This window comes from Rhynchophorus ferrugineus, unplaced genomic scaffold, assembly GCF_030347505.1.
Source record: "Rhynchophorus ferrugineus isolate W39M unplaced genomic scaffold, kcgeb_rfMv2 rfM3, whole genome shotgun sequence".
NCBI classification, from domain to species: Eukaryota; Metazoa; Arthropoda; class Insecta; order Coleoptera; family Curculionidae; genus Rhynchophorus; species Rhynchophorus ferrugineus.
Window position 1 is genome coordinate 19,294,465 of NW_027472582.1, and position 17,081 is coordinate 19,311,545.

A 17,081-nucleotide genomic window follows, 5' to 3' on the forward strand; every position below is an offset into this window, starting at 1 on the left:
CCTTGACAAATATATTGAGATCTTGGCTTTTAAAATATCTAACTCAATACTTACATGTTTTTATTGATAGAGTAAGTTAGGCATGCTGAAAAATATTTTCCGATATTGTTTTCAAAAAAGTATCGATAGTTGTAAATGAGAGTATTGAACTTTTAGCTGCAAAGTAAAATATCGATATTAAAAGCTTAAGGTTTTTGAAGGAGAATGTCGAACAGCAAGTGAATTTTGAGTGGCAAACCAGGACTGAAGCTCATCAATGATTAGCACAGGCAATAGCGATACAGCCTAGTATTTTCACTCCTCTGCAGAAAAATCAAACTCCTTATCCTCCAGAAAGCGACCCTGTATAAATGCTAGTCTGTCAAGTCTGCCTGTACGGAGCACATATGTGATACAGATACATCTCTAAGAGACAACTTGCACTATTCCTTCCAGTTCAAAAAAGTCGGCGCGATACTCAATGCCCCATGGTTTATGAGGAACGTGAACACCCACCTCTAATCAGGCATCCCGTTCGTGAAGAGTTTCACGAACATGCTCCGTGTAAGGTTCTCCCTTGACACCTTAGAACACAAGAGCAACTTGATCAAATCCCTTCCACAAACCTAGGTAGTTAAACCAACTACAACATTCCTAGTCGTATCCCAGAGCCTCTGTCGCATACAAAATTTCTCTATCCTGAAACCGAGCGACATCAGCAAAAGACCATTTGGTCTAAGTGATTAATCTGGAATAAGAAAAAAAATCCCGAAGAACTAACGTTGTGTGAGAAAGCGAATTTTCGAAGGAAGTAAATTAAGAGTAGTCGGCTCTTAATTCCTCTCTCTTGAGATAAATAGTAGCTTCATACAAACGGCGCACAAGATTCAAATAATACATACAATAATTTAACACTCCAAAACAAACAAACATTTTTAGATCTTTGAAACATTTTAAATACACGAAGCTCTAAAATTTAAGCTTCGTGTAATTTAAGCTTTTATATATATATATATTGAACGTTACTATCCTATGGCCTAGAGCTATATAATAGGTTTTGATCTCAAGATTCTTCTTTATATTGGAGAATGCCTCTTTTCTATGTCAATCATCAGTCCAGATTGTGTATGCAGAGATATTTTGGCACAGTTACGATAGCGGAAGTAGGTTGATGATGGTTCTTAGACAGCATGCTTTTCTGCACAATGTACATATAATGTTACACAAATAAATTTAGGTCTGTTAGCTTTTATCAGAGATTGATTTTATTTACTATCGTTGGTTTTCATCAGTAAAAGTACGTCACAGTCAATAAACCATTATTCTTGGTTTTCAAATCCGTCTAAAAATGAAAACTTCTGTTTTCAATTATTTAAAATAATTTTAGGATGTTTTTAAATGTATTTGTTGTCTTGTTTGTTATTGGGATCTTGAGCGAAATATTCCTGTTTTTAAACATACAGCTCTATCAGTATTGTATATGTTTACTTTATGGCAATACCTCTAGCACTAAGCTTGACATTTAGTCTGTAGGTCTCACATTTTCCTGAAGAGGCGCTTTGTAAAAGATAATAAATTTTGCGTTCTTCAATATAAAACTCCAAAGTGATGTTGCTTTTCCTACATGAGATGATGTGAGATGACAGCAGATGTAAAACTATTGGCTAACTGTGGACAACACTTTTAAGAATATTTTAATTATTTTTTTTGAGTACAAGAGAACATTCTGATAATTAAGTATTATTTAAATAGTTTTTAATATTTTTTTGTATATTTATCTACTTTGTTATATAAGTTAATTTGTATTTCTGTTACAGGTAAGGAAACATCTTCATAATAAGATATATCGTAGAATCTTAAGGTAAGTTAGTTAATATTCATGGAAATCTTATAACCCGATGATGTAACAAGAATTTTAAAAGAGAGTAGAATTAAATATCCATGACATTACAGATTATTTGAAAATATTAATATTATTTTTTAATAATTATAAATTGTTTTATTATTATGGTGTAAACTACGACACACTCGAATAACCACTTTATATCTTCATACCAAATTTGCATTATAATTTGCCAGCTCTTAGTATGTGCGTCCCCACTTTTTAAATGCATTTTTTTTCCTTTTTGTTCAACGCGCCGTCCAGCCGAAAGGTTCATTGATGTGCATCGACGCTTATGCCAATTTGCATATATTATCGATACGATTCTTCTCCCCTCCAGTGAAAGTTAACCTCGTCATTCAGAGTGTATATTTTTCATTTAAACAGGCGTTCGTAAACAACAAATTACTGAAAGTAATACATTCAAAATAAAATTGCTCTTATTAAATGGAAATGAGTTACTTGCGTATAAACTATATGTTTTTGTTACACGATGCCCAAAACTTGTTAATCTGTCAAGATTTACTACTTTTTGAAATCCTTCATTAAATGTATGCTAATGTTTACTTTATCATGTTTGCATCTTTTCATTATTGTTTTCTATACACTTGTGTGCTTTAGGATTGCCAATATTTTATAAACTCATTTTAAAATATTATTTTTACATACATGTTATTTTTAACACTAATATCTATATTTTTGCGATTTCTATCGTTATGATTGTTAAATAGTAAACAACTTATTATAACTATTTAAGATATATTTGGAATGCTTTGTTATTGTTGGTGTAAAATACATCTAATTTTAAGGATATTTGTATTATAATGACCGTTATATTCTTATACTTTCTGAAATAATACTGACATATTAGGTACATGCATGTACATAGCCACCGTTTCGAAAGAACGATGTAGGTTTAGCGATACATTCATCTATCTATCTCGCATTTTTTCACATTTACAGAGCTAGCCAAATTGTGCTGCGTCTATCTCAACAAGTGGTAATCACAAGCATGATGACTTTGCATCTGTTACTCGCTACGCTGGTCATTTTGCAAAAATACGTCGTTCAACTATTGCGGTCAGTAGCAGTTTCATTATGTTTAGCAGATCGTGATGCACTTGGTGATCCACCATACCCACAGCAAGACTTTTCTTGTCTGACAAGCAATGAAGAGGATACATTAAAAATCATCGTGGTCAGGTAGATTTTATAACAACTTTTGTGTAGTTACACTCCTTTGTATTTCTCACACTAATTACTAATTAATTACAATACAATAAAAGTTGCAATAGAAAATTTCAAGGCAAGCTTAATATATTTCACGTAAAAAGGGTTTACCGTCTACAAACAATCAAGGACTCAAGTACCTATAGTATATATATATATATATATATATATATATATATATATATATATATATATATATATATATATATACCTTTTAACTATTTTCTTTTATTTCTGCTTAGGTCTGCTTTTCTCTTCTTTGATATTTTGGCAGATTACTTTTCCTTATTAACAAATCATGCAGCTGTAGCAAGTACAATCCTTTTCTAAATAGCTGCCTTTTCAGGATTAATGTTATGCAATATTTTCCTGAATTTCGGCAAAGCCTATAAACTCGACGATTAATTGATAATTCCCTATTATAAATTCAGTATGTATAGATACTAAAATCATTAAATTTTAGACACAGAGAAGGCAGATGATCCTTCTTGTTATCGGCTTTAGTTGTGCAGCAAGCTCATGCTGAAATATTCCTTTCTCTTGCTACTAAGTAAAACATATTACAAACTTGACTTTAATTTATTCTCACTGCAAAATTTAAATCATTTAATTCATTTATCCTATTTGTAACAACTGAAACAACAATGGAACATCACAATATAACTTTAAAAGTGTCATATCAAACGCTTTAATAGTTAAACGAATAAATGCCCAACGTTTAATCAATACGATACGGTTCATCGCCATTTCTTTTGAGAAACGCTTGGCTTGCCATACCATGCAGTGTTGCTAAATAGATTTTATTTTACTTAATTAATTAATTAATTAAATACTTTTTTTTAAACAAAAGTCAGGAAGTCCTGTTAAATATATTATTTTTCTAAAATAAAATACATCCATAAATCAAATAGCCTAGCTGTAAATTTGTCAACATCGACTTTTAGTTCGGCTTGCGGCGAGTAGATTGCGCCGACGAATATATGAATAGTTCCGAAAGTAGCCGAATCTCCGGACCACGATAATTTTTAATGTATACTGCAATGAAGCGGTGATGTTGAAATAGTTCGAAATTGCATTTTCAGCCAATTCGTGTGGTAGCTTTTTTCCTATCGCATGTAAACGTCTGGAAATAATTGATTCATTTAACTACTAAGCTGACTGTTCTTTGAGAGGCTGATTTTTAGCTGAATTTTCTTCTCTCATCGTTAGCTTCTATACACTAAATAACTCAATAATATTAAATGTATATTATAGATACTTCTCAATTTCACCAATACATATTTATGGACAGAATGTAAATGTATTTATTTATGTGTTCTTATTTTGAGTGTTATGTTAAGTAATAGATCATAACCTTTAATGATTGAATTTTAATTCACTATACTTACTTTTCTAGCTACTATACTTAAAACCAATTGAATTAATTTGGTTTGTATGTCAGATTTTTTCATAATGTCGGCTATAAGTAAATAAAAATAACAGATTTAAAATAGGACAAAATTTGTTTATTCGAGTCTTATTCTATGATGAAAACAAATTTTTATGAATCGAATTATTTATATATGGAATACATTTTGTTTTGTATTATTAGATTAACTTATTATGGCTAATAAATGTTGTACATTTCAGATTGTTATTTTTATGTTTTTCTTTTTTTGTTGTAAGAAAACAGTCAACGTCATTTAATACGACAAAACTTAGAACTTAATTATTAATAATATATCATATATTTTTCCAGAACTGTAGATATAAAAATGTGTTTAATTGATATTTTATAACTATACGACTAAACGCTACATAAAATTTATATATATTTATTTTATAATTCATCAGAAAATAAAATGACAACATTTCAATTACTGATCAGATGTATCAAGATAAGAGATTATTTGAAATAATAAATTAGAAAGTCCCAAGATGTTTTTTATTTTTATATTATTATGTTTTAATTAATATAATTTGATTTTTGTCCAATCTCTTGAGTTTCACGCCATGACCATGTTATTGCTTATTACCAATTACATTAACATTATTATTTAAAAGTAAACATAAATAACCATGGCTTGATTCTTGACCAGTCTGCTCTCCACCTATTCTTTCATCAGCTAAGTATATGTAAATCAACGCAGAAATAAACTGAGAAATTTGCTGTGACGTATACCATTAAAATATTATTAATATTCGTTTCTAATGGATAATTCTGGCTAATTAAATACCCGTTATACAAAATGGCCAGTTAGTTAGCGAACTATGATTAATCGTTGTGGTGTGTGATATTTTTTTGATTTTTCCCATGAAACCCGCGGTCGGATTATATCGCAGAAGAACTGGTTTTCGGATTGACTACAGCCATAAATATTTACGTTTATGGTCGTCTATAAATTACGTAACATGAGGCCCACGACCCTCGTCTAATAAAGTGAACAGTGACAGGTTCCGATTCAGGTTATGACCTAATTTTGTATCGTGCTAATTTGATCATTGTTTGGAGTTTGCTGATTTGTTCTCAAAGTCTACCTAAAAAGGGCTATCAGATATGAAAAGAATTAATTTGAAAATGTATTCAGTGGCATTTAATTTTTAATTGTAAGAAAATTTAGATCGAGGTATGTTTTATATTGCTATAACTTGAGAGACCTTGATCTAACAAATTAACAAGTCCCGGGACTGGTACATAGATGGCACTAATTTTATTACATTTACCGCTTTTTCAGTTAGTACTAACCTTGAAAAAAATATAAGAAAAATAAAAAAAGAAAGCTATTAAAATTTCATGATATTCTACTCATACGTTTATGAGTTATGGTGCTAAGAGTGTTACTACTTTTGTTATTTTCAGTGGATCACAGACAATTTAGTGTATTAATTTTACATTGCTTTTAGATGGGAAAAATACTGTTGACGCGAAGCAATGCCATGAAAAGTGTGACAAGGACTCTGCTCCATCGAAACAACAATAAAATATTGGTTTGCTGACTTCGAACGTGATCCTAACACCAGTGACCACAAAAAATGCACAAGATCGAAAAGTGCAGTTGCGTGAGTTAGCTAATATCGTAGACATATCAAAAGAACGTGTTTGTTTTACATTACATGAGCATTTAACTACCTGAAAGCCTTGTTCAAAGTACGTGCCGCATTTGCTAACTGTTGACCAAAAACAAAAACAAACCGGAATTTTTGTGTCGATATGTGACAATGGATAAAACATGGATCCATCACTTCGCAATCAAAACGATCGTCATCTGAGTGGACAGCAAATGGTGAACCTCGTCCAAAGAGCCGAAAGCACAACAGTCGGCTGAAAAGTTTATGGCCTCGGTATTTTAGGATGTGCGTGGTGTAATATTCATCGACTATCTTGATAAGGGAAATATCATCAACATTGAATATTATATGGTGTTATTGGAGCGTTTGAAGGTAGAAATTGCTAAAAAAAAATTATTTCATCAAGACAACGGATCGTGTCACCAGTCAATTGAAACAATGATAAAACTTCGAATTAGTCCCACATCCACCGTATTCATCAAATTTGGCTTCTAGCGACTACTGACTGTTCTCATATTCCAAAAAAAATGCTCACCGGTAAGAAATTTTGCTCGAATGAAAAGGTTATCGCTGAAACTAATGCCTATTTTGAGCTAAATCAAAGTTAAATCATTCTACAAAAGTGGTATTGAATTGTTAGAGCGGTGCTGGAATGATTACGTTGGGAATTATGTAACGATGATGAATAAAGCTAATTTTGAACAAAAAAGACGCGTTTACCTTATTACGTCCGGGACTTTTCAGCCCGTTTATGTTTCCTTTTTACTTATTAGCATGTATCTAAATTAAATCTACTGTGCAGAATTTACTAATCATGGGTCCAGGAACTTATAGAAGAAAATTATGCTTTTAAAATTATGTATTATACGGTATGCGTTTGCATATTTTGATAATCTACACATGGTTATGTTTATTTTTCTAATACAATGATTTTTTTACTTAATTGCTAATTTGTTATATAAGGTTGTGTATTATATATGAATGTAATTAATTTTAGATAGATAATAAAAATTAGATAGATTATAACAAAACACTTGTTTTTTATAAAACATGTTCTAGATTACCAAAATGGGGTAATTTTTAACGCTCACATAATGACAGGGAATGTAAACTATAACTAGTTATATAACACTATTTAGTAGAATATGATTAATAGGTATATATCAATGTTAATGTCATTCTTCATAGTGGTTATTAAATAATATGCTGTGTAAGCATGTACATGTCACGAATGGATACTCACACTGTTGCAGACTGTTGATGTTTGGAGTAGACAAAGTACATAGATGCTTCTAGATGAAATACACAAAGGTACAATAGAAGTGTCCAGACATATAAGGTATATTTAGAGCACATAAATGGTGTGAAAAAAACAAATGCAAAGGATACATCAATAAAAGGTTACTTAGTTATTTCGATATTGAAATATACCATATCTTTTGGCATCAATTTTATTTCTTTCATTTTCATTAATGATAACTAGTACCTAAAGCTTTTTCTTATATTGTTTTAAGTTATTTAGTGGAGAAAAAGGTATATTAAAGTAAGTGTTTCAACGTTCAATTCCACTAATTGTTCTAAAATATTCATAACTGTAATTCCATTGTTATGAATTATTTTTCAAAGAAAAACAAAATCTAAATTTGCTTCTTAAGGAAATATAGTCATATAAACAATAAAAACATCGTACGTAATCAAACTAAATTGAAATGTTATTCATTTCGATGTTTTTCGCCGATATTTTTTTAAGTATCGATAGTTGTGTAATGTAAATGAAAGTATCGAACCTTTAGTTCATCGATATTTTTCTCCGTGACCAACATGCCTAATGCCTACCGACTAAGAATTAGTGATCGAGTTAGAGACCATCTCAAAAGTCATCAGATCTTACCCAGCCTGATTACTGGAATGACTGGTATAGTTATTCCTAATCTGATGTAGATAATAACTGACAAATTAAAAACATCATTGCTTAAACTGTATTTAAAACAATCACATAACCTTGACCACTGTACTAAGAAGTGGTTATTGAATAGCTGATGAATTGGTTAATTTTAAGGAATCAATTTAACATCTAATAAACAAACATTTGACTTTTTTTGTATATTTGTACAGACTTCAGAAAATTTTCCTGATAACCTAAATATTCCTGTTATATGTATCATATAAGTGCTGTATAATAAGTATTTAGCTGTAGTACTACTAAACTATTAAATCACCAGAACATGTATTTTAAAGGAACTAAACAAAAATGTCATTTTTTTTTAAGAAAACACCTGATGGTATTAAAACAAATAGCTCAGTAAAGTTTATATAGTGACTTCGTCTTTGTTACTGACCTAAATATTGCATAGATCAGCGATATCATGATAAAAGAGCCGAGAATGAACGTAAAGATTGCTGAGAGTTATTCAATGTTTCTAATTTAAAATTTGAGGCTCATCTTGATCACCTCTTAATTGGTATATATAAAGATTCACAATTCCACAATTCACAGTGGTTAAATTATTATTTAATTCCTACATACGAAATAGTAAATTTTTATATAAATTTTATGGATTTTGTTTAAATTCTGCTTGAATGGTGAAACAAAATATTATAGATATAATTAGAATAATATTTTTAGCATTTTATTTATTTTTTTTTCTTTATTAGTTTGATATGAATGAGTATTTTTTTTGGAAATGAAAAAATATGGAATGTTTTTAAAACGATGAAACTGTTACATGTTAACAGATAACGATATTTGACAGATTATCAACAAAAACAAGTCTTGTATTTAGTGTGTTTTAAAATAAAATATTTGGTTTCAAACTGCATATATATGAGATTTTAAAACTTTATCGCTCTAAAATCACAAGATATTGTTTATTTTCAAATATTTAATATTGCAGAATATCACTACTGTTATGAATTCCTAAGAGTGAGAAGTTTTGCAAAATTAAAATTGTCCTTTGTAAATTAAAATAGTTTTTGTCGTATAGTTATAAAGTTTATCAATTAAAATAAAACAGAACAGGCGACAAACACTGACAGTTTTGTTTGTCCGCTCTTCTCTTACGGATGACATGTTAACACGTCTGAATAACTAATCGTCACAAACAGCCATTGCCCCAACACCCGCACCATGGCACTTTACCGTTCAGCGGGACGTTGGAGATGCTGGACATCTTCCTTTGGTTGTCATGCGATTCGCACGACGAGCCGCTGTTGGTCCTCTCCCGGTCGCTGTAGTCGTCGTAGAGGAAACTGCCGTAGCCGGCGCCCAGGGCCAGGCTGGGACCACCCATGGAACGGTCGGTGCAGATTGAGTAGGACCGCTCCCGCAGCCTAGGGTCAATGGAGGCTCGATGAACTCGTGTCGCGCCCGAACGCTCTCGGCGATGCTTCTTGTGCTTCTTCAGGCCGGCAGCTGTTAATCAAAGAACACTCTTATTATTTCGTTTACAAAGACGCCTTATTCGAGGCAGTTTTTGTACGAGAAGTTACTGATTTTATTATTATTGCTAAGTGTTGAAATAATACACAGGAGTAAATAAGTATCAATAAATTTAACATTTTTAAATGTAAACATCACACAACTGTTTTTTGTAGAAAAGTTCTTTAGTCATTCTAGATGTTTTCACCGTATACTACGGCAGCAGATCTATTGTCAGGTGCTCACGTAAGAAATAATTTTTATTTCGCTTACACAATGCTCAGAATCATCATCAAAATCACAAAATTCATAGTCAGGTCTGCATATCATTTTGTTCATATAATAAACACATTAGATTCTCATATCTTGAAGATTTCAGGTATGTTACGAATCGTTTTAGAACAACGCAGCTTTCAAAGTGCTCAAAGCTTATACTATACTACATTTAAATTTAACATAACGCTTATTAAGCCACAATATTGGCTTCAACTATGTTTTTCCACATCAAAAAAAGTATGTTTAATCAACCCACCAAATACTGACACAAAAATTTGCTTAAAGCGTCTGGAGATTTTTAGTACTATCCAAATATAATATGGGTTTACCCATAGTATGTGTTAAAATGAAGCAATTAATATGTTATACTTTCATTGCATTTTAATTTTATCACTACTATTTTATATATTTTTCTTTATTTTATATTAATATTTTTTAACGAGGTCTTTAAATATATAAAAAATAAAATCGAATGGCATGCAAATTTAATTATGTTTGGCCTTGGAAGTACAATATTTAAATTTTCTAAAAATGAAGTCGTAGTCCATTCATTACAGCATGAGTTTTCTCCCGGACGAAAAATATTTCCTGATGCACACTGATTACTAATCAAAAGACAAAATTATTCAGATCATTGATTAAATGATGCATTCCGACATCTGACTTTTTTTGACGAAAGCTCCAAAAATAAACGCCTGTAAATATAAATTGGTTATTTTACAAAAATCTTTTACTTATATCCGAATATATTTGTAGGTAAAATATTTAAATTAAGATACGCTTTCTTTAGTGAGAAAAAAATGATATGATTCAATTTATAAGAAAAAATTGTTATTATAATGCAAAAAAAAATTTTTAATGCTCTTTACTCAATAATCACAGAATCTATTTAAACTTTTTGCCTTTTATTTATTTATTGATACAACCAAATCAAATAAAAGCACTCAGTTAGTTGGAAAGGTATAAGTAAACGTCTAAAATCACTGACGATATTAATGCGGTTGGTCCCTTCGCCTCAAGAATGTAAATATGTAACCCTAAAGAATCGTTATTGTAAAATCAATAAAATAATTGGATAAGAACGGATATTATAATATTCTATGATGATCTTCATTGTGGTCACTCTCATCTCTTATACCAACAATCAGTTTTCTAAATTGCCAAGAATATTAATTCAATAGGATGTTAGTTGGAGATAAAGGTTTGTAATTCGGATCCTACCCTAATTATTGATTGATAGCTATTTATAAACTAATTAAATAATAAAAAAAAACAACAATCAGAGAAGATTATCACAATATATAGCGCAAAAATGCATCGAAAGCGAGCTGCTGACATGATGAAATCATTAAGATAAAAAAGTTTATAAAGATTAAAACATTAACCTAGTATTGTCATCAATGAATCTTAGTAGAATCAGATTAGTACATTACCGTATAACTTGTTAAAGCTATATTAAATTATTGCAGCTGTTATTAGATGCTTGCATGTATTTTGATCAGAATGTGCGAAACATATAGAGAAATATGTATGCAATATAAACAAATGCTAAATTCATCACGGTTTTATTGTTTGTCAGGCAAGAAAGAGTTTTCTGTGTTATGTTTGTTACATTTGAAAACCTATGGGTTGCAGATAAAAGTTCAACAATAGCGAATAACTGATGCAAAGTCTACACGTTGCAATATTTATAAAGAATGTACTATTGTATCTCGATTGGAAAGTTCTGTCGCACCTACTGTATTCTTCTAATTACTACTGGTTCAGATCGACGTTACATGACTCGGCTGTCCTAGGGTTTCCAAGTGCTGAAGAAGTGTGAAAATGGTTGATTGGTTTTGCCATATTGCCAGAAACATGGGAAAAAGTGATAGAAAAATGAATGAAATATTTTCGTTAATATATATTGAACTTCGCTGCAAGGAACATATAAAAAAAAGGAAAGAACTGAAGTTAAAATATCAGAAAATGTATTGGTTAATAGGTGAGTTGATTACTTACATCGGGACATTCAGATACCGACTGTCATTCAGGAAATCAAGAGAATCATAAGGAGACGTGAGAAGAGACTTCATTCTCATATCAACATCGAAGTATTACAACTATTGGATAACACCAAACGACACGAGACAGACCCAAAAGAATCAAACCATTTGATCTTGTGTAGTGTAGTGTGGTGGTGCTGGGAGTGCGAAAACATCAGTGTTAATACATAAAGATTATTACACCAGAGATTAAGATAGGCCCGATGGATATCTTAGATATACACCCAGATTAACATTATTGAAAACACAAATTGTATCGAATATATTATACTAATTTCTCTCAATAAATTAATTTTAAGGTAAAAACATGATCAGAGTACATACGATGGCCTAATAATGAAGAACTACAATTAATAGCTATAGGAACACTTAACAAGGGGTTTTTAAGACCCCAATTATTTTCGAAAATATAGCTCTTTAGGAGATAAGACATATAAAACAATCTAGCCTAAGCGAAAAAATATACCAGGTTCTGGTTCATGTTTCTCCATGAAAACATCCTGGTTATTCCTATACATTTTCTTCCCAAAGTTTACTACTGTGCTATTAAGCGAAGACACAAAGCAAAAATGAATCTTTAAATTAATGAATGTGAATTTTGGCACCAAAATATATGCATGTCAGAACACGCGCTATTGAAATTGTAAATTTTACAACAATGTGCATTTTCAGTGGATGTTTTATTTTGATTTTAAAAATAATGAATCTCATTGGAACAACAAACGACCCACGAAAACGGAAATTTTTTATTTTTAAATAGAAAAATGATAATTTCATGGAGTAGGATTAGTTGGATGAAAATATTCGTCATCGTCAGAATGTTGTTTATTCTTTCTTGAATTACTAGCTTTCTAGATTCGCCATTTCAAATGGATTTACCGCACGAGAAATTAACGGTCAAAAAAGTTAAACAAACAATAATGAGAGAGATTAATATTAAAAAAGCTCCTAGTTATGACTTAATTACAGGCAAAATTTTAAAAGAACTATCAGAAAAGGGTATAAAAATATTAATATTTATATTTAATGCTATGCTACGAATTAATTACTTCCCTAGTATCTACTATCTAACTATCAGAAAAGGGTATAAAAATATTAACATTTATATTTAATGCTTTGCTACGAATTAATTACTTCCCTAGTATCTGGAAAGTAGCTAAATTATTAATGATTCTTAAACCAGGAAAAATACCAGAAGATGTGACCTCCTACCGACTTATAAGTTTATTACCGATAATCTTGAAAGTTTTCGAGAAATTATACATAAAAAAGCCAAACTATATAATCGTCAGAATGTTGTTTATTCTTTCTTGAAAAGATTCCTATAATTTTTGAAACTAGGCTTTAATGTCTCCTTAGTAATCATTAGAAGCATCAGTAGTATATAACCAAACTGCACGGCACTTGTAGAAAGTCACAGATAACAACTATAAAATATGCTGTCGTATCTATTATTTATTACAAATGAAAGTAATTTAATTACTAATAAAGTAAAGTAAAGACATTACTAATAATACAAAACTTAAAATATCATGTTAACTTATTGAGTGTTGTATCAAAATGTAACACAGAATTTCAAAATAGTCTTACCTAGTTTAACACAATTTTTAAAATACGAATTATAAATGGGCTTGCGGATATTATAAAAAAATAAACCGGTAATTTATGACGGTTAAATTACCATTTAGATCAAGTTAAATTGCCTTTTAACTCATGGCAACCCCCGTTATTATATACGGGAAGATTTATTTGCCTACCTAATACCTTGGCACAATTTTATTTAACAAAATTTAAACGGCTGACGATAGTTATGCCCGGAATATTTTCCCGAAATAGATTTGGGAATGTAATCTCGACAAGTCACGACATTCACGTGAATTGGAATTTTATTAGCGCTAGATATAGCGAGAAGCGCGAGCCTGTTCAACATTCTGGGAATAAATTGCAAAACAATGTAACTCAACCTCCCCCGAGATAAGATAACAAAAATTAAGGTTGGGGGATTTATGAAATGCGGTATACAAAGACTACACACCGTCGGAGCACTCGGCGAGGGGGGAGAGGGGTGAAAATCAATACGGATAAGTTAGGGGGCCATATGGTTTGCGTATCAAAATATTCGGGGTGTAATTCATGTGAGGCGACGTTTTCGGTTTGGGAGTGTAGCACCGATCGAGTTATTTAGTTATTCAAATCGCGTGTTTTCTTACTTTGATTTAAAATACTAGCAACTGGCGTGTATTTGGATCGGTATGTAAAGAAGGTGAACAACTATTAAACCATCATATTTAACATAGACATTAACATTTTAAACATTTCTCTACATAAAATATAAATCCTCGATGCCTGTTTGGGACTGAACCGTGTTCCATAATGTCTTAAGTTTGCTCGAATAATTATGTTTAAAAAACCTCACAAACCCGCAGAACAAGTTGGATCTTACAGGCCTATTTCGCTGCTAGCCCAGTTCAGACTATCAAAGCACATTCGAACAGCTTAGCAATTAATGAATCAACTATTCCTAGACGTTTCCATGCGATGGGAAAGATTCAAAAGCAGGAAAAATTGCACATGAATCACCTGAATCCACTAAAAATACTATTTCGAACCTTACAAGGCAAGAAAAGAACAGTTTTCTGTGACTGTGACACTTACTACTGATGAAAAGTGGTTCTCCTACGAAAACGAGTCAGAAATAATGCATAGTGCAGAAACTGTTGATGTCCACCGAGGTCAATTGAACAAATTTAATGGTTGGTTGGTTCCAAAATAACCTGTAACAGACGCAAGTTGTAAAAGATACACTGTAGGCGCTGTGTCAAGTATTGAAGAACTGCGAAAATGGATCGATGATTGCATCGTTGACAAACCAACATCTTTATTTCGGCGCCCTATCGCCTTGTCATGAAAATTTGTAGAATAATATATATAGCACCAACTTGTCTTAATATGTGCCTTTTTAATATGAAAAAAATGGTCAGAGTACATTCAAGCACCTAATACATCAACACTAATAAATAGTAAGTAATTTAGGTCACATATTATTCAGATAATGTCAATCTAATCTCCTTGCAACAAGCGTTACTTAAAAGGCTACTTTTCATAATATATTAAAATAATTGGGTTCAGATAATGATGACAGTAAAAAATTACGGTGATTTAATGACTGAAAATGTCTGATAACATTAATTTCTACAATATCACTATAACAGGGCGATATTAGTTAATCAGTAAACCAAATATGGGTGTCTAGAATATTTCGATCTAGATATAATTAATATGTTATGGATAAAAATATACCAGCTCTGGTGGCCAATAATTTTTAATCATTTTTGATTTGCTACCGTAAATTTATAAAACTTTATTAATATTAGTACTTTGCTATTTTTTTAAAAACTAGTACATTGATTCAAATGCTATCTTAGCAGTTTCAGATGATTATCAATTTTTAGTTTCCATACAATACAAAGTTAAGATAATATTAATTGATATGTTAATGGTTGGTGTGATATTCACGTATTAAAAATGAAAGAACTAATCCAAATTGAACAAAACCAAGGCATTCGAGAATATCTAGAAAACTTGACATCAACTGAGGCTACAGACTATTCGTTGTGGAAACCAACAAAAAAGCTTAGGAGATCCGCTCAGCATAACCCACCTATTAAAACTAACGAAAATAATTGGGTGAGAAGCAATAAAGAGAAGGCCGACATTTTCTCAAAACACTAAAAAAATGTTTTTAAACCTTTCCAGTCTCAGCTATATAAGGATGGGGAAAACAAAATTACTAGCTTTCTAGATTCGCCATTTCAAATGGATTTACCACATGAGAAATTAACGGTCAAAAAAGTTAAACAAACAATAATGAGAGAGATTAATATTAAAAAAGCTCCTAGTTAGGACTTAATTACTGGCAAAATTTTAAAAGAACTATCAGAAAAGGGTATAAAAATATTAACATTTATATTTAATGTTATGCTACGAATTAATTACTTCCCTAGTATCTGGAAAGTAGCTAAATTATTAATGATTCTTAAACCAGGAAAAATACCAGAAGATATGACCTCCTACCGACTTATAAGTTTATTACTGATAATCTTGAAAGTTTTCGAGAAATTATATATAAAAAAGCGAAACTATATAATAGAAAAAAGAAAAATTATTCCAGAACATCAGTTTGGCTTTCGCAATAAGCATGGGACTATAGAACAAGTGCATAGACTTGTAAACAAAATAAACGCTGACCTAAATGCTAAAAGATATTGTTCGGCTGCTTTTCTAGACATATCTCAGGCTTTTGACAAAGTATGGCATACGCGCTTGCAGGTTAAACTAAAGAAACTTCTCCCTCATCCGGACTATCAGTTAGTAAAATCGTATCTCACTGATAAACATTTTATTGTAAATCAAGGCGATGAACATGCCGAATTAAATCCCATATATTCAGGAGTTCCGCAAGGTAGTGTACTGGGTCCAGTACTGTATCTTCTATATACGGCTGATCTACCCACCACAAAAATAACCACTGTGGCAACATATGCAGACGATACAGCAATTTTAGCATTCCATGAAGATCGAGTCACAGCATCAATAAACCTACAAACCCACCTGGAGCAAATATCACAATTATCTGTGAATATCACTGGTTTTGTAAACATTTGACAACAAGATCCATTAATGCCAATACAAATCGAATTTTGTGACTAGATTAGGTTTCATTCTGTCTCTTTTTAACTAGGAGACTAACTAATAAAATGAGAAGGAAAAATTCATTTTGAGTTCAAAACCAATTTTACATTTTTACAAAGTGCATTTGGCAGTATATTCGACGTCATCTATGAAGTGTCACTGGCTTTTTATTGGAAGGACCATATATCTTCACTTCAGACTTCAGTGTTATTTTAAACACTAACTTCTCGTTTGTTAATATTATTCCGTTTAGCAAAATAGTGCACAGTTAATTTATCTGTCCTAAATTGATAGTTAAGCTATGAGTGATTGAAAAAGAAGGACCTGAATTTTTATATCAAATATACCGAGCAAATATTGCATCTATTGGTTTTATGGTGCTTGTTCGGTTATAATTTAAAATTAAAAAAAAATTACTAGACTAGCGTCATACGTGTAAGAAGAACAGCTTGCATCCTGATATAAATTTGAAACCGACATTTAATTCAAGGCAACAAAAAAACTGCGCTTT

At 31.1% G+C, this 17,081-nt stretch overlaps 2 protein-coding genes and 1 long non-coding RNA gene across 11 annotated transcripts in view; 2 read left to right on the top strand and 1 right to left on the bottom strand.

Annotated features, from left to right (window-relative positions):
- LOC143194049 (tyrosine-protein kinase transmembrane receptor Ror) overlaps positions 1 to 17,081 on the top strand; it is a 236,152-nt gene that overhangs the window by 128,238 nt on the left and 90,833 nt on the right. The gene's annotated exons all lie outside the window — the stretch shown is intronic.
- LOC143194053 (uncharacterized) lies at positions 1,797 to 3,208 on the top strand. Its single transcript, XR_013005171.1, has 2 exons — positions 1,797 to 2,532; positions 2,593 to 3,208. It is a non-coding gene; the product is annotated as an uncharacterized LOC143194053 (long non-coding RNA).
- The window catches only part of LOC143194050 (uncharacterized), an 80,049-nt gene continuing 71,735 nt past the window's right edge, over positions 8,768 to 17,081 (bottom strand). For all 7 annotated transcript variants that reach the window (XM_076400602.1, XM_076400600.1, XM_076400601.1 and 4 more), the window contains one exon: positions 8,768 to 9,551. In XM_076400602.1, coding sequence (XP_076256717.1) covers positions 9,235 to 9,551 — 317 coding nt within the window. In that variant the 3' untranslated portion in view covers positions 8,768 to 9,234. The remainder of the gene's footprint in view (positions 9,552 to 17,081) is intronic.